General features: G+C 42.6%; 1 protein-coding gene across 3 annotated transcripts; it reads right to left on the reverse strand.

The window, feature by feature from the left end:
* Positions 1-238: 238 nt before the first annotated feature.
* On the reverse strand, positions 239-18,127 carry pcgf6 (polycomb group ring finger 6). Of its 3 annotated transcripts, none has more exons than XM_061690979.1 (10): positions 17,751-18,127; positions 15,391-15,490; positions 11,613-11,709; positions 11,425-11,480; positions 11,259-11,318; positions 7,449-7,563; positions 7,109-7,136; positions 2,463-2,561; positions 1,108-1,194; positions 239-1,003 (listed from the first exon to the last, which is right to left on the reverse strand). In XM_061690979.1, exons 1-10 carry the CDS (start codon positions 17,814-17,816, stop codon positions 953-955), a joined length of 759 nt encoding a protein of 252 aa, XP_061546963.1. In that variant the 5' UTR covers positions 17,817-18,127; the 3' UTR covers positions 239-952. The 3 variants fall into 3 exon arrangements, with proteins under 3 accessions (XP_061546963.1, XP_061546964.1, XP_061546962.1); XM_061690980.1 differs by having other exon boundaries at positions 1,108-1,190; positions 7,449-7,566; XM_061690978.1 differs by having other exon boundaries at positions 7,449-7,566.
* Between the last annotated feature and the right edge of the window lie 356 nt (positions 18,128-18,483).

Consider the following 18,483-nt stretch of genomic DNA (forward strand, 5'->3'; position numbering starts at 1 on the left):
CAATTCTGACAAGATAGCAGGGGTGACGCACCTGCGAGGGATTGAAGGTTTTCTGCATGCTAGCCTCTACATTGTAGTCTTTCAGGCACTTTACTCCAGCGTGAAAGTAGCTCTTGATCTTTGCCTAGTTGATCACGTCATGGGTGGAGAAACTGTGGGTGAAGTATTACTGTATGTAAATTAGCTCCACTGTTACATAACAGCACAGAACGGCTCACAGACATTTTTTTTAATAATTAGGTGTTTAATGTTCAAGGAAAGACAATAAATAGAGGAATGAATAAACAGATACAAGTTCATCAGTTGAAAAGTACTGTAATTATTATCTTCTAAGTAATCACACTAACACAGCAAACATTTGATCAAACCTGACAAAAGACTTCTTTCACAGATCTTAATTTAAACTTTATTATGCAATGTTATCCCACAAAACGTACAAAAAACCCCAGCTCAACGACTACAGAAAATGTAAACCTGCCTGACCATGTATCTGTTACAAAAGTTAAATTAGGAGGGGGAGATGGGGGGGGGGATTAAAAAAAAAAAAATAAAAAATCAAAAAAATCAACAACAAAGCGGTTGTTCTTAAGATAGTGTAGATCTACAGTATGCTTACAAATCTTTGGCAGCGGTTACCCTTGAGTGACTTTTGCAATTTCTAATGTCAATCTCAGCTACAAAAAGGCAGAGAAAATACATTTATCTAACTATGCACTGTACTGCAAAGTATAAAAAATATAAAACAGCTGTGTCCAGCAAGCACAGTAGTAGACATGTCCTGAAAATAGTCTCAAAGAAATCCCATCATATTGTTGTTCCAAGTAACTTGCTCCAGTCCATTTTCAGTTTTATAACATTTTGATAAATTTTTGAAATGTGATCATATGGACAAGAAAAACGTCTGCCTTACAAAAAGTGTGCAATACCCCCTTAAACAGTCCATTCCTTCCTTTCAAGACATACAGGACAGGACCAAGCCAAAGTGCAGCACCAGCAGACCATCCTGTGGACGGGGGGAGGGGGGGGAGTGAAACCCACAGTGGTTTATTGGGTAAAACCACGCCAGACCATCACGGAAAAGGAGCTTCAGTAGATAATGGCACTTACCTGCAAGGCCTCTGCTCCCGCAGAATTTTGTACATCTTTCAGTGACTGATAGTGATCCAGGAGATGATCTCCACAAACCACATCTACCTTCAAGACACAGAATATTTAAAAATATACATATACATACAGTATATGCTTTCATATTTGTACTTGAGGTCCCAAGGCAATGTAAAGCAACAAAAATCAATGGCTGTTTAGTGTATCCCAATGGTGAAATAACAAATGGTGATTAGCCTCGCACCTTTCTGCCTTAATGGTACTCTTACAAATGTTATTGTTCGGACCAGCACATCATGCATGTCGTTAGTACACCTCAGTAGACCTGGGTTGTAATACAGTATGTTCTGGAATTCTTGATTATTGGGGTACTTTGACAAACACGTCACAGACATGATATTAAGACGCCTGAGAAGTGTTTTAAATTGAAGGGATAAAATGCATAATAATGACAAAATAAGATGGCAAGAAAGGGGTCTGGTTGAAGTGAGGGTAGCCAATTTCGAGTCAACAATAAAAGGGTTCTAGGGTAGGAATTTCATAACAGTCAGACCTCTTCAACAATGACTTTTGACCGCCCTTAGACTTGCCGCAAAAGGAAGCACCGAGGCCAGGAGCTGCTAATCCTCACCCTCGTGGAGCAAAATAAAAACTACACTCAGGCTGGGTGTGAACCTGCACCACACAAGACTCAATGAGTGTAAAAGAAACAAGATATCTTAATCATACGGCTTTATTATGATGGTTAACATTGTCATGTATCTTCTAAACTTTCAGCACACTGTAAATTCCATTTTCTATCTTTCTATCGTAAGGCAGGCATTAAAGTATTGCATGTTGTCAATCCTGCGCCTGTCTTTGTGAGGTTTTAACTGATTAAAAGAAAAATCAATCTTGACCCAAAATTTGCAAAACTCTGGACAAAGAGATATGCTATGCTGGCAGCACTTTGATTAACCTGTGAACGCTAGCAATCAAAGTCAGCCTGCCTGCATCTAAATCACAACTTAATTTAAAAGTGTACTCTGATGTCACTGGAACGGTCGCGGTAAGAAGCATATTTTTTCAACACATGATATGCTGCTTGCTGCCTAATCTTGGGAAGTCGAAAAAAAAAAAAACAGTGGCTCCCAAATTTGTGAAAGAGCTCACAGTTCAATCGATTGGTCACGTGAAAAAATGTGTGTGTCATGTGACAGAATTTTATTTATTTTTTTAAATAAAACTGCCCTTACAATGCAATGGTCTTTGTACATGTAACAGTAAAGTACTTCTCTGCTGACCTCGGCTGAAGCAACAACCAGGATTCAAGGTGACTGCAGACTGATTAAGCTTGTTAGTGAGCTTGGCCCACTCACCTGGCAAGTTGGGCTGAGTTCCATCTTCTTCCTGATGAACAGCTCCACGTGGCGAATGGTGGCATCACCCGACACACGCACGTAGCGCCTATCTAGTGGCTGGCCAGCAATGAAGTACAACTAATTAATGTGTGTCATTAAATTGAACAGGGTTCCTCGGTTTACGACAGTCCTGTTCCTTTGTCAGCTGTGTTACCAAATTTGTACCCAAGTCTGAATGCGCCATAGTCAATCAACAACCTATGCCAACACAATAATAAAGTCACAATTACATTAAATATGTGTATGAAAAACACTTAAAATGATCAAATGCGAAATTCACATAGCAGTTATCTGCAGCTGAATTGTACATATCGGTCATGAGAAACCCCCATACACATGAATGGCAAAAGTGATGTCATTTGTCCTTGGTGAAATGATGTTGCAGATATCTGACATAACGATTGTGGATCGGGAGAATGCAGCTGCGGATGTCTGAAATGTTGTGTTTGACTCGGCAAAAATGAAATACAGATACACTATATTGCTTATAGTATTCGATCACCTGCCTTGACTTGCATGCAGTGGGTACGGAAAGTATTCAGACACCCTTAAAATTGTCACTTTTTTATATTGCCATTTGCTAAAATCATTTAAGTTCATTTTTTTCCTCATTAATGTACACACAGCACCCCATATTGACAGAAAATAAACGGAATTGTTGACATTTTTGCAGATTTATTAAAAAAGAAAAGCTGAAATATTACACAGCCATAAGTATTCAGACCCTTTGCTCAGTATTTAGTGCAACCCCAATTCCAATGAAGTTGGGACGTTGTGTTAAACAAATAAAAACGGAATACAATGATTTGTAAATTATGTTCAACCTATATTTAATTGAATTCACTACAAAGACAAGATATTTAATGTTCAAACTGATCAACTTGATTGTTTTTAGCAAATAATCATTAACTTATGTTATGGCTGCAACATGTTCCAAAAAAGATGAGACAGGTGGCAAAAAAGACTGAGAAAGTTGAGGAATGCTCATCAAACACCTGGTTGGTAGATCCCACAGGTGAACAGGCTAATTGAGGCTAATTGTGCCATGATTGGGTATAAAAGGAGCTTCCCTGAATTGCTCAGTCATTCAAAAGCAAAGATGGGTTGAGGTTCACCTCTTTGTGAACAAGTGCGTGAGAAAATAGTCAAACAGTTTCAGGCCAATGTTCCTCAACGTACAATTGCAAGGAATTTAGGGATTTCATCATCTACGGTCCATATCATCATCAAAAGGTTCAGAGAATCCGGAGAAATCACTGCATGTAAGCAGCAAGGCCGAAAACCAACATTGAATGCCCGTGACCGTCGATCCCTCAGGTGGCACTGCATCAAAAACCGACATCAATGTGTAAAGGATATCACCACATGGGCTCAGGAACACTTCAGAAAACCGATGTCAGTAAATACAGTTCGGCGCCACATCTGTAAGTGCAACTTGAAATTATACTATGCAAAGCATAAGACATTTATCAACAACACCCAGAAACGCCGCCGGCTTCTCTGGGCCCGAGCTCATCTGAGATGGACTGATGCAAAGTGGAAAAGTGTTCTGTGGTCCAACGAGTCCACGTTTCAAATTGTTTTTAGAAATTGTGGACGACGTGTCCTCCGGGTCAAAGTGGAAAAGAACCATCCGGACTGTTATGAACGCAAAGTTCAAAAGCCAGCATCTGTGATGGTAGTGCCAATAGCATGGGTAACTTACACATCTGTGAAGGCAACGTTAATGCTGAAAGATACATACAGGTTTTGGAGAAACATATGCTGCCATCCAAGCAACGTCTTTTTCATGGACGCCCCTGCTTATTTCAGCAAGACGATGCCAAACCACATTCTGCACGTGCTACAACAGCCTGGCTTCGTAGTAAAAGAGTGTGGGTACTAGACTGGCCTGCCTGCAGTCCAGACCTGTCTCCCATTGAAAATGTGTGGCGTATTATGAAGCGTAAAATACGACAACGGAGACACCGGACTGTTGAACAGCTGAAGCTGTACATCGAGCAATAATGGGAAAGAATTCCACCTACAAAGCTTCAACAATTAGTGTCCTCAGTTCCCAAACGTTTATTAATTGTTGTTAAAAGAAAAGGTGATGTAACACAGTGGTACACATGACCCTGTCCTAGCTGGAACGTGTTGCAGCCATAAAATTCTAAGTTAATGATTATTTGCTAAAAACAATAAAGTTTATCAGTTTGAACATTGAACATCTTATCTTTGTAGTGTATTCAATCAAATCTAGGTCGAACATGATTTGCAAATCGTTGCATTCTCTTTTTATGTTAAACACAACGTCCCAACTTCATTGGAATTGGGGTTATAGAAGCACCCTTTTGAGCTAATACAGCTGAGTCTTTTTGGGAATGATGTTTTTCACACCTGGATTTGGGGATTGCCATTCCCCCTTGCAGATCCTCTCCACTTCTGTCAGGTTGGATGGTGAAGGTTGGTGGGCAGCCATTTTCAGGTCTTTCCAGAGATGCTCAATTGGGTTTAAGTCAGGGCTCTGGCTGGGCCATTCAAAAACAGTCACGGAGTTGTTCTGAAGCCACTCCTATTTTAGCTGTGTGCTTTGGGTCATTGTCTTGTTGGAAGGTGAACCTTCGGCCTTGTCTGAGATTCTGAGCACTCTGGAGAAGGTTTTCGTCCAGGATATCCCTGTACTTGGCCACATTCATCTTTTCTTCGATTGCAACCAGTCTCCCTGTCCCACAAGCTGAAAAACGCACCCACAGCATGATGCTGCCACCACCATGCTTCACTGTTGGGACTGTATTGGACAGGTGATGAGCAGCGCCTGGTTTTCTCCACACATGCCACTTAGAATTAAGGCCAACAATTTCCATCTTGGTCTCATCAGACCAGAGAATCTTATTTCTCACCATCTTGGAGTCCTTCAGGGGTTTTATAGTTTTAACTCCATGCGGGTTTTCATGTGTCTTGCACTGAGGAGATGCTTCCATCGGGCCACTCTGCCATAAAGCCCCGACTGGTGGAGGGCTGCAGTTATGGTTGACTTTCTAGAACTTTCTCCCATCTCCTGACTGCATCTCTGGAGCTCAGCCACAGTGATTTTTGGGTTCTTCTTTACCTCTCTCACCAAGGCTCTTCTCTCCCAATTGGGAGAGAACTCCCAATTGCTCAGATTGGCTGGACGGCAAGCTCTAGTAAGGGTTCTGATTATCGCAAACGTCTTCCATTTCAAGGATTATAGAGGCCACTGTGCTCTTAGGAACCTTAGGTGCAGCATATATTTTTGTAATCTTGGCCAGATCTATGCCTTGCCACACTTCTTCTTCTGTCTCTGAGCTCTTCAGGCAGTTCCTTTGACCTCATGATTCTCATTTGCTCTGACGTGCACTGTGAGCTGTAAGGTCTTATACAGACAGGTGTGTGGCTTTTCAAGTCCAATTAGTATAATCCAACACAGCTGGACTCCAATGAAGGTATAGAACCATTTTAAGGATGATCTGAAGAAATGGACAGTTAAATATATGAGTGTCACAGCAAAAGCTCTGAATACTTATGGCTGTGTGATATTTCAGTTTTTCTTTTTTAATAAATCAGGAAAAATGTCAAGAATTAAATTTTTTTCTGTCAATATGGGGTGCTGTGTGTACATTAATGAGGAAAAAAAATTAACAAATGGCTGCAATATAACATTCATCCATCCATCAATTTTCTACCGCTTATCCGGGTCGGGTCGCTGGGGCAGTAGCTTTAGCAGGGACGCTCAGACTTCCCTCTCCCCAACCACTTCATCCAGCTCTTCCGGGGGGATCCCGAGGCGTTCCCAGGCCAGCCGAAGGTTGTAGTCTCTCCAGCGTGTCCTGGGTCGTCCCCGGGGTCTCCTCCCGGTGGGATGTGCCCGGAACACCTCACCAGGGAGGCGTCCGGGAGGCATCCGAATCAGATGCCCCAGCCACCACATCTGGCTCCTCTCTATGTGGAGGAGCAGCGGCTCTACTCGGAGATCCTCCCGGATGACCGAGCTTCTCACCCTATCTCTAAGGGAGAGCCCAGACACCCTGCGGAGGAAACTAATTTTGGCCGCTTGTATCCGGGATCTGGTTCTTTCGGCAATGTTTGCAATGCTAAATTCTTTACAATCCACAGTATTGTTAGATAACCACTGGCCATTGCCAAACTTAAGGTTTCGAACACCTGTGAAGCAGACTAATGTCAAGTTTTAAGTTCCAGGCAGTGGCTGTTGTACTGTATATAACAACACTCATGGAATGACTCTTGCATAGCTGAACAGTACTCGTAGTAACAGTAGCCAGTTTTGGTCACTCCAGTCAGATGTTTGGTCACTCCAGTCAATGTTGTCATAACATGCAGTTTGGAGAATTGCTGAAAGAAATGTATCGCCAATCTGGTCTTTTTTTAAATTAGCTTAAAATACTAATCGTATTATTAATTAAATTATCTTTGGTAGAACTGTGAGCTCAGATGGCTGTATCTGGACTGGAGGCACAAACTTGGAAGGCGTGTCGCCGTTCTGCCACTTCAAAGGCAACACAGGTTTAAACCGTCATACGCGAATTGCATTTCAACTCTGACCAGAATTTTCTGAAAAGGCCCTGAAGATGTCAAACAATTACCTTATAGCTGCTTATCCCATCTTCAGCCCTGAAAGAAAAAAATAACTCAGTCCATGTTTTGTTTTTTGTAGCAGTCAGCATGAGAAACAGGACCATCTGGTGGCAGTTCTGTGCAACTCTATCAACGGCTATAGATTAAAGTGGAACCTCCAATCAAACACAGTGTCCGTCCCGTGACAGCAGTTGAATTCCAAAATTGTTATTACATAAAAAATATTTTGCTATAGTCAATTAATTAGTTTTAGGATCTAATTTGAGTTCATTCGCACTTCAGGAAAAATACAGTGAATTGAGAATAATAATGACTATAACGCTCCCAAAGCAAGTCAAAGCGACTCACCCTACAAACTGCAGCAACAGTGACACATCCAGCTCAGGTGGAATGTTGAGCACGCACTGAGGCATGGAGTCCTTCTTTTGCCTTTTCAACCCTGAAGAAGCTGCACTGGAGACCACTACTGCCACACAGAGAGAAAAAAAAAAAAAAAAGGGAAAAAAATGTGTAGAGGCCAGCTACGACATTATGACCACTTTCTGAGCTTTCAGCAAAACGTGGTAAACATAGTATTAGAAACAACTCTCATTATACTACTGCAAACTCAGAGCTCAATCTTTCCTATCTTACAGGGACAATCAAAACTGAGCATTATTATTATTATACTTTCAATAATATTTATATATTTTTAAACACAGCTCTTGTATTGGACCTCATTGTTTAAGCCCTCATAATTCTGTGGCCGGTTACCAGTGTTGAGAAAGTTCATTTTCTACGCGAACTACAACCCCAATTCCAATGAAGTTGGGACGTTGTGTTAAACATAAATAAAAACAGAATACATCCATCCATTGTCTGGACCGCTTTATCCTCACAAGGGTCGCGGGCGTGCTGGAGCCTATCCCAGCTATCTTCGGGCGAGCGGCGGGGTACACCCCGAACTGGTTTCCAGCCAATCGCAGGGCACATAGAAACAAACAACCATTCACACTCACATTCAGACCTATGGGCAATTTAGAGTATTCAATCAACCTAGCACGCATGGTTTTGGGATTTGGGAGGAAACCGGAGTACCCGTAGAAAACCTACGCAGGCACGGGGAGAAAATGCAAACTCTCCACAGGCGGGACCGGGATTTGAACCACGGTCCTCAGAACTGTGAGGCAGAATACAATGATTTGCAAGTCGTGTTCAACCTATATTAAATCGAATACACTACAAAGAGAAGATATTTAATGTTCAAACTGACAAACTTTGTTTTTAGAAAATAATCATTAACTTATAATTTATTTAACTTATAAAAAAAAAAATAATGAGACCAAAAAACAAAGAACTGACAGCAAGCATCAGGGAAATCTGGGCTTCCATAACTCTCAGGCAATGCCACAGGCTGATTGCCTCAATGCCACAGCGCATTCCATCATTCCAGTCCGCAAGAAACCTGCAATCTCGGGTCTGAATGACTACAGGCCTGTCCCTTTGACATCTGTGGTCATGAAGTCCTTTGAACGTCTCGTGCTGGACTACCTCAAGAGTGTCACAGGTCCCCTGCTAGACCCCCTGCAGTTTGCCTACCAAGCGAACAGGTCTGCGTATGATGCAGTCAACATGGGACTGCACTTCATCCTAGAACACCTCGACAGTGCAGGGACCTACGCGAGGATCCTGTTCGTGGACTTCAGCTCAGCGTTCAACACCATCATCCCTGAACTCCTTTCATCCAAGCTTCTCCAGCTCAGAGTCTCACCTGCCATCTGCCAGTGGATTTACAGCTTTCTGACGGGCAGGACACAGCAGGTCAGGCTGGGGGAGGCCACCTCATCCACACGCAGCATCAGCACTGGGGCGCCCCACGGTTGTGTCCTCTCTCCGCTGCTCTTCTCTCTCTACACGAACGACTGCACCTCAGCGAACCCGACTGTCAAGCTCCTGAAGTTTGCAGATGACACCACTGTCATCGGCCTCATCAAGGACGGTGACGAGTCTGCATATCGACAGGAAGCGGAGCGGCTGGAGCTGTGGTGCGGCCGACACAACCTGGAGCTGAACACGCTCAAGACGGTAGAGATGATCGTGGACTTCAGGAGGCATCCTTCGCCACAGCTGCCCCTCACGTTGTCCAGCTGCCTTGTGTCAACCGTCGAGACCTTCAAGTTCCTGGGAATTACAATCTCTCAGGACCTGAAGTGGGCGACCAACATCAACTCCGTCTTCAAAAAGGCCCAGCAGAGGATGTACTTCCTGCGGCTTCTGAGAAAGCACGGCCTGCCACCGGAGCTGCTGAGACAGTTCTACACAGCGGTCATCGAATCAGTCCTGTGTTCTTCCATCACAGTCTGGTTTGGTGCTGCTACAAAAAAGGACAAACTCCGACTGCAACGGACAATCAAAACTGCTGAAAGGATTGTCGGTACCCCCCTACCCACCATTGAGGACTTGCACGCTGCCAGAACTAAGACAAGGGCGTGCAAAATCCTCTCGGACCGTCTGCACCCCGATCACCAGCTCTTCCAGCTCCTTCCCTCAGGTAGGCGTTACCGATCAACACAAACTCGAACTAGTAGACATTACAACAGCTTCTTCCCTCTTGCAATCAACTTCTTAAACACCTAACCTATAATTCCATTACAACAAGCTGGCAATTTTTTGACTTGAGTTTGTTGTTACATTTCTGTGGGGCCAATTATGTATTATTCGTGCACTCACTGTGGTTGTCTCGCCATGCTGCACTATTTGCATATACTGGCCACTCATGACAGATTAGCATCTGCTCCATTTGCACACTGATTGAGGAGTATCTGTAACATTTGCACAAGCAACATTGTCCCAGATGATCGCACTACTCGTCACTTTAAACCGCATACACTCCTTGAAGTCTCAGCGCCCTTTGCACAATGGTCATTGCACCGGACTATTGCAATATTAGTCATTGGCACTGCTCTAAGTGCTAGAGGTCTCTGCATCTTTTTGCACAATTGTTTTTTTGTCAATGTCTTTATGTCTCCAAAGTGTTCTGTAAATTGACTGTCTGTTGTACTAGAGCGGCTCCAACTACCGGAGACAAATTCCTTGTGTGTTTTGGACATACTTGGCAAATAAAGATGATTCTGATCAAGGCAGTGAATAAAGCAAAGGGATTCCCAACCTAGTATTGAAGATTAGCATATCGTTTTGAAAGTAACATATTTTGATTTAATGTGACCCTAATTTCTTTATTTTTTTCTAGAAAAATTGAGAAGTAAATGGTGATTTCTTCACAGTATTATATATTTTGTTTATTCCTGATTTTGTGGGTTTTATGAGCTGGAAGCCCAAATTATGTAAAAAATAAACAAACATACTTGAATTTAAATTGTGGGCCCTGAATCTATAATCTATGAAAGTTTATTTTTTTGAATGGGATTATGGAAATAAATAAACTTTTCCATGATATTAAAATTTTTTGGAAAGGGTCTATAGTGTGTTCGGATGGATTTTCCTGGAAGTCCCTAACAAAACCTGCCACTCATGAATGAAAATGAATTTCATTTGAAAACCGTTCTTTGACGCTAGAATGAGCACGTTCTCAGTTACGTTCATCAGGCAGAAATGAACTAAGTTCAATTCAATCAAAATATTAACTATTTAATTAGTAAGTAATAAGTAATTATGGCAGTTCATGTAGCATGTTGATACAGGGATCTCTGTTGATTGTGTATTATTAATGCCAACTGAATATAGTGAAAATATAGTGCTCAAAATGAGTGCACCTCAACGGGTTTGTTAAAAAAAAAAAAACATTGTTTCCTCTCAGAATCAATATTTTAATGGCATACTACACTACAGAATACAGTAGATAAAAATACAAAAATGAGGGACATGGATTTGCAAGCAAGATTAGTCAATGTAAGCAGAGAAAATTTAGATATTTTTTAACCAAGTCATTCATATGTATTATTCCAAAAATGTGTACACATTAATGAAAGTCTTTCAAAGCTGAATTTTGTGCGTGAATTCTAAATCAAGAGAATTCAACCACAGAAGAGCCGAACATCAACATTCTGAAAAACGTGAATGAATTGGATACAACTTTTTTTTTTTACTTTTCAAAGGGGTGCACTCATTTGTGTTGTTTTATGTCCTGTGTTATTACGATGTATAGAAAAACAAATTTACCTGATTTGGGTATCACGAGCCCTCGTTTTTTGTAGAAGTTACACATTTGCTCTCTTTCAACTGCAGTATAAAGGATTAAAAGCTTAGGTCAGAAATTAAAAAACTAGACAATGAAAAAAAAATTCACTACACTTGTGTTTATGAGACTTATATATACTATGCTTACACTCCTCCAGGAAAGGGATCATTTTGTACACAATATCCTGCAATTGTCTGTCGGGCCTGTTGAAAGACAAATTTTACACAAAAAGATTATACACATTATTGAACAGTTATATGCTAGACAAATCAATTCATTTAATGCATATTTTATAATGCAAATGGGAAAATACTACAATACCAAAAAATAAATACCTGATATTGTAAAGGGGTTGTGTTTGGTGGACTATAATGGTGCATGATGGACACTTGTTGCTGCAGAAAAAATGCTTCACAATGCAACTTTTGCAAACTAAGGAAAGACAAACAGACAAAAAAAATACAAACAAATGATTTTGTCAGCTCGTCAATGGTGTTTTTCATTCAATGTGTGTTAGCTTTAAGCTAGCGATTTTTGTAAAAAACAAAACAAAAAGTAACGAAGGCTGTGATGTATTTGAACATTCAATAGGTGTAATTCTTTTGTTATGCGAGTTTAGTTTTAAAGTGAACTTAAACTGGAGTATCAATAATCGACTAAGCAAGCAACATTTACTCATTCCTTGCTACTAGGTTAGCAAATTAGTAACCTGTTGTTGTAATCACGCGGGATCTGCATGCCGTCAGGGCTTTGGATAGACGCGCTGCAGCGGAGCATGGAATCGACTGCTTGTATAAGAGTGGTAAGAGAGTGGCTGTAATATCAGTATCAGATCGGAAGTGAAAAAGTTGGATCAGGACATCCCTAGTATTTATAAATTAATAATTTGATGGTTCCATAACTCAGTTACACTTTCAATGTTACTTTGCTGAGCCAGGAACAGTCAGCTATTGTTTTGTCTGTCGTCTCCTGATAAGGATGCAGCTGGCTGGGATGTGTGTGAATCTGCTTTTAAGAATCTGACTGAAGGACCTTCCTGATAATGTGTTTTTTCGAGGTCCAGCTTCAGAGTGAGTGTGGGGAGTGTGGAGAGCATGAGGACAGGTGGCCATCTCCCCCTCTTTCTCATCCCTCCTTCTTCTTTCTCCCTCTGACTCTTTTCATTTATATCATGTAGATAACTCTTTGTATTAAAAAAAACAAAACAAAGACAAGATTCCTTCCTTAACTATTCTACAAAAAGAGGAACTTCCAACACAGGACGTACGAGCAAAGTGAATGTAGCCTACAAGTACAGTATGTGTCGCACACAAGTCTGCTTGCGAAAGCACTCGTTTCTACTTTCAATTACGGCCTGAAAACTGACATTGACTTTTTGGATATGAAGAGTCAGGGGCGGAGCCAGAGGGGAGGCCGGGGTAGGACTGAACCGCCCTGAAATCTGATTGGATCCCCCAGGTGTCTCCCCCACCCAGATAATTGACATATCACGGCACTGCACGTCTGATCGAAAGAACCCGTTTGCATTTTGAAATCTGTGACGCCTTTTGACTGCTAAGTCCCTCCTGTACAGTAGTTGGTGCTATGTACCACAAGGAGTTGTAATCCACATTTATTAGGAGAAGAAGAAGAATTTGCCCCAGAGCCAGTCTACTTCACGACCTCATACTAAAGTAAGTTTTACGGTGGTGTCCCAATGAGTCACTGTTGAAAATCACTTTTGTGTTGAGATAGGAGATCGTTTTGCGAGAAGCCACGTGTGTAAAGCTAAAGTTAGCATTAAGTTACATCTCATGGCGGTAAAAACAAAAACGTATCACCCAGCGCATGCAGTGTTTCAATAAGCAGCCAGTGCAGTGTGCCAGTCTCCCTCTTGACCAGTGTCAGCTTCCAACAGCCACTCCACATTAACATGTACGTTTAACTCGGGTTGCTGCTTATATTGACATGTTTCTCCGATGATTTTAGAGGAATGAAACTAGCAGACAATCAGCAAGCTAGCCGTTTCATGCTCTGTTGGCTTAAATGAAATATGATGTGAAGGAGGCTGGGGGATTATCCTTCACGTTTTGCCCTTTATGTCTCTAAACTGTTGGTATACTGATGTTTGTTTAAAAGCTTTAAAACTGACACCGCTACAGTGTCAAAAGTGTTGCTGTTGGATCTTTTTTCTCTTCTATGCAGCATCTTATTTAATGCATAATGTACTGCACAACAGGCTAGCTAAAACACCTTTAAGACAAACTAGTGGAGTGCTTTCAAAGAAAACGAGGGCATCACAAAAGTGCTCTTAATGAGCATCACAAGTGTACCTTGTTTAAACAGCACAAATACTGTAATTCAAGTGAATTCTGCATTTATATTTCAGTTTGATTTCTGAAATTTCACCAGTGTAGCTTGTTTAAAATACGCACAGCCTTCCTGTAATTTATTTGAATTCTGCCTTTTTATTTAAGTATTTTGCCTGTTTTATTTTAATATTTGATTCAAGAAGCCTGCCTTTTTCAACTACAAAAAAAGAAGTTTGGCTTGTTATTTACTTCATAAAAAGTGTCTTTTTATTTCATATTTGTCATGTTTGTTCATGTTTCATATATATCTATCAACTGTTTGAAAGTTGCGGCACGGTGGCCGACTGGTTAGAGCGTCAGCTTCACAGTTCTGAGGACCCGGGTTCAATCCCTGGCCCCGCCTGTGTGGAGTTTGCATGTTTTCCCCGTGCCTGCGTGGGTTTTCTCCGGGCTCTCCGGTTTCCTCCCACATCCCAAAAACATGCATGAATTGGAGACTCTAAATTGCCTGTAAGTGTGTGTGTGAGTGCGAATGGTTGTTTGTTCCTATGTGCCCTGCGATTGGCTGGCAACCAGTTCAGGGTGTACCCCGCCTCCTGCCCGATGACAGCTGGGATAGGCTCCAGCACCCCCGCGACCCTAGTGAGGAGAAGCGGCTCAGAAAATGGATGGATGGATGTTTGAAAGTTTTCAACAGTGCATAAACGATTTTGTGTTACTGGGCTATTTTTTGTTAAATAAATTTGAGTTGCTAAAGAATGTCAAAATTTGGGTTGCGACTTAGTGACTCAGTTAAGTTTTGCGTCTGAGGCAAAACCAGTTGGGAACCTCTGAGTAGCTGAAAGTTTGAATATTAAACTTACATCTACAGTGGTTTATTTCCCCTGACATTGTTTAGGCTTGAAGTGGGGATTTTATAACATTGTGCAATTGTAAGTGATGCTAAGAGTAACAAAACTGGACCTTTTTTTTTTTTTCTCCATAGGGTCCGTTGAGAAATGAAAAGACAGGGCGACAAGATATATAACTTATTTTTAAAGAGAAGCAAGTCAGGCAACGGTAAAGTGGACAGAGCGTGTGTGAGTGAATAGCGTGTGTGTGTGCGTAACTGTGAGCGGGTAATTGTGTGCGTGTGTGTGTGTGTGAGTGGATAGCTGTGAGAGTGGGTTACTCTGTGATTATTGAAAAATTGTTGCAGTTGTGTTTCTGTGTATATTGTGTTGTAAACATTGTTAATAAACTTTATTTTATACGCACAAACCTCATCTTCTGTGTGCTTATTATGTACATTGCAACATTTAGCGACTCAATTCATTGGTCGAGAAACAAATTCATTGTCATAGTCTGTGGACCCCCTGAAATAGCCTTGGCCACCCCAAGGATAAAAGTCTAGCTCCGCCACTGTTAACAGTTGCTTTGAGTTTAAGTGAATATACTAAACCGGCAACGAATGTTCGTACTCACCCAGATTGACAATTTTCAGTCAAATATATCCACCATTAAGGTCATAGGGGCTGATATTCCAGTGTTCGCTAAGGTAACCCCCTAAAAATTACGGACATTTCTGTGTCACTACTTGTCGATAAAACTCAACTTAAAAAGCGCAACATTAACATTAGTCATGAGAAGAGCAGTGTGAGCAGTAGAACGGGTTCTTTCAGTCTTTTTTTTTCAATGAATGTATTTGTTAAGGAGGATTTTTTTTTAGGCGTTTGAAGATCTCATTCCATGTTTTGGGGGGGAAATTCAATCAAGATGGTGGCCACTTGTCACATTGCTTGTAAGAAGACAAAGTCAAAATAAAACTTAGGGATCTACTTACATGTATGTAAGCACTCTGTGATGGTGGTGGCATCAATGAGGAAGCCGCAGCAGAGGCCACATCGGATGTATGGGTAGAACTGATTGAGGGGGAGCTTGGGCTGTGGATAACAAAATAATAACATATCAAATTAAATGCTAGAGGATCAGTCTGAACTTTGGGTTTGTGGCTTTCAACCCTGATCTTGGGGTGTCTCCAATTTATTTATTCCCATGTAATTTAGCAATTTATGGAGTGTTTGTTCATTATCGACTCGAAATTTATTTATTTTTTCCTATGCATGTTTGAGTGCCAAATTAAACCACACCACATCACCTGACTGCCATTTGCAAAATCTGTTCAGCTCTTGACCATCCATCAATCCATTTTCTACTGCTTATCCGAGGTCGGGTCGCCGCAGCAGTACCTTTAGCAGGGCCGCCCAGACTTCCCTCTCCCCGGCCACTTCCTCCAGCTCTTCCGGGGGGATCCCGTGGCGTTCCCAGGCCAGCCGAGAGACATAGTCTCTCCAACGTGTCCTGGGTCGTCCACGGGGTCTCCTCCCGGTGGGACGTGCCCGGAACACCTCACCAGGGAGGCGTCCGAGAGGCATCCTAACTAGATGCCCCAGCCACCTCATCTGACTCCTCTCGATGTGTAGAAGCAGCGGCTCTACTCTGAGCTCCTCCCGGATGACCGAGCTTCTCACCCTATCTCGAAGGGAGAGCCCGGACACCCTGCGGCGGAAACTCATTTCGGCCGCTTGTATCCGGTATCTTGTTCTTTCGGTCACGACCCACAGCTCGTGACCATGAGTGAGGGTAGGAATGTAGATTGACCGGTAAAGGGCGTGTCAACCAGGACAGCGTTCCTCCCAATCACACCCTTCCAGGGCTCACTGTCATTGCCCACGTGAGCATTGAAGTCCCCCAGCAGAACAATGGAGTCCCCAGCGGGAGCGCTCTCCAGCACCCCTTCCAAGAACTCCAAAAAGGGTTGGTACTCTGAACTGCTGCTTGGTGCATAGGCACAAACAACAGTTTGTGCCCCCACCCTAAGGCGGAGGGAGGCTACCCTCTCGTCCACCGGGGTGAACCCCCACGTACAGGCGCCGAGCCGGGGGCAATAAGTATACCCACACCTGCTCGGCGCCTCTCACCGTGGGAAACTCCAGAGTGGAAGAGAGTGCAACCCCTCTCGAGAGGACTGGTACCAGAGCCCAAGCTGTGTGTGGAGGCGAGCCCGACTATATCTAGTCGTAACACACCAGCTCGGGCTCCTTCCTGCCAGAGACGTGACATTCCACGTCCCTAGAGTCAGCCTCCGTAGCCGGGGATCGGATCGCCAAGGTCCCTGCCTTCGGCCACCGCCCAGCTCGCACCGCACCCGACCCCTATGGCCCCTCCCACACGTGGTGAGCCCATGGGAAGGGGGACCCACGCTACCCTTTCGGGCTGCCCTTTCGGGCTGTTACCCTTTCGGGCTGTGCCCGGCCAGGCCCCATGGGTGCCAGGCCACCTCCAGGCCTGGCAACAGAGGGGGCCCCGGTGACCCGCGTCCGGGCAAGGGAAAACGTCTTCCAATTGTTTCTCATCATAGGGGTTTTTGGAGATGTGCTTTGTCTGGTCCCTCACCTGGAACCTGTTTGCCATGGGTGACCCTGCCAGGGTTATAAAGCCCCAAACAACTTAGCTACTTGGATAATTGGGACATACAAACCCCTCCACCACGATAAGGTGACAGCTCAAGGAGAGGGCTCTTGGCCATTATTTTGTAAATCTGGACCCTTGGCTTTCTACAATTACTTTAAGTTCATAATTATTACAGGTCGTTCCATTCTGTGTTTTTAGCAAGCTTCCCAATGATACCAGCCTTTTAAATATAGGATAAAGATGAAGAAAGTTCTAAAAGTTTGAAACTCAGATTCAACAAAAAAAAAGGTCACACCTAACATTTAAATTAATTATTATTTTTAAGACGATCAGAAATTGGTGCATGTTCGCCTGTTTTAAAGATTTATAACTTTCTAAATATTTGTCACGAGAAAACATATTTATAGTATATATACTATATATAAACTATTGTCATGCTACAACTGGAATCGTCTCGAAAAGATCTGTCTCGTGTAAATCAATTATTTGTAAATAATTCTGAATGATTTTCAACCCGGTAAATCGTTCTCTTATTCAGGACTGTTAGTCCGAATTTTTTAACTCCTTTTCCAAAAACTTTGTAGTTGTATTGTTGATTTTTAAAGCACCAGTTATTAAAAAAATAACAATAATAAAATTGAATTTAGGAGTGACACGTGTTGTCCAAGGGAGCCAAGCTCAAATCAGTAAGCGCTTGTTGTTAACTGATCCTGTATAACAAATGGTTACCTCGTCTTCAGAATCCCAGCTCGAGAACCCGTCATGAATGGTGATACCACATGGAGGCGATGACATTCCCAAAATCGACCAGCCACGGCTAGCAAAACCGCAACAGTGCCTCGTTTGCGTTTTTAATCTACGTAAGAAAAAAGAAAAAAAGCTCGATAAATCAAAAGTAAGCTTTAAACTACGTGTAGTTTGCCGGTCAACTTGCGCCGTAGCTGGCTAGCATTAGCTCGGTACTTGTGAATACAGTTATCCAAACGTAGTAAATTGCATGTGGGACTTTAGCTGCTGTTGGCAAATAATCTTAAAAAGTATGCGAAATATGTGCCTCGGTCCACTGACGTCATATATAAATGAGATACCACGAAGTGGCGAAAAAAAAAAAGTCGCGTAGTAAGTCACCCACAAGTCAACACGTGCACTTCCTATTTTGACTACTGTTCGCGGTGTACCGGGCAAAGGGGCGAGGCATAATTAGGATTCCCACTTAGTTTCTAGGCAGGACGCGCCCCAGTGCAACCCTGATTGGCTCCCGCTTCGCGGGAAGGGCAGGCTACGCACATGGAACGAGATGATCATCCCAAACATGTATGACATTATGGGTAGGGTTTAGGCTTAAAGTGGGTTATGATGGGTTAAGGGTAGGATTAAGGTGGGTTAATGTTAGTGGGAAACATATTAACGCTGCCACGCTTCAGTCGGGTAAAGATATCTTTACCCGTCTGGAAGCAGTCGG

The sequence above is a fragment of the Phycodurus eques genome, chromosome 11 (genome assembly GCF_024500275.1).
Source record: "Phycodurus eques isolate BA_2022a chromosome 11, UOR_Pequ_1.1, whole genome shotgun sequence".
Classification (NCBI taxonomy): Eukaryota; Metazoa; Chordata; class Actinopteri; order Syngnathiformes; family Syngnathidae; genus Phycodurus; species Phycodurus eques.

Excerpts from the sequence above, each read along its gene's own strand:
- pcgf6 (XM_061690978.1), bottom strand. The coding sequence starts at position 17,816 with ATGTCATCGCCTCCATGTGGTATCACCATTCATGACGGGTTCTCGAGC. Across the intron at positions 11,319-11,424 it reads GATCCCTTTCCTGGAGGAGT|TTGAAAGAGAGCAAATGTGT; the intron begins GTAAGCATAGTA and ends TTTATACTGCAG. Across the intron at positions 7,567-11,258 it reads GCTCGTGATACCCAAATCAG|TAGTGGTCTCCAGTGCAGCT; the intron begins GTAAATTTGTTT and ends TCTGTGTGGCAG.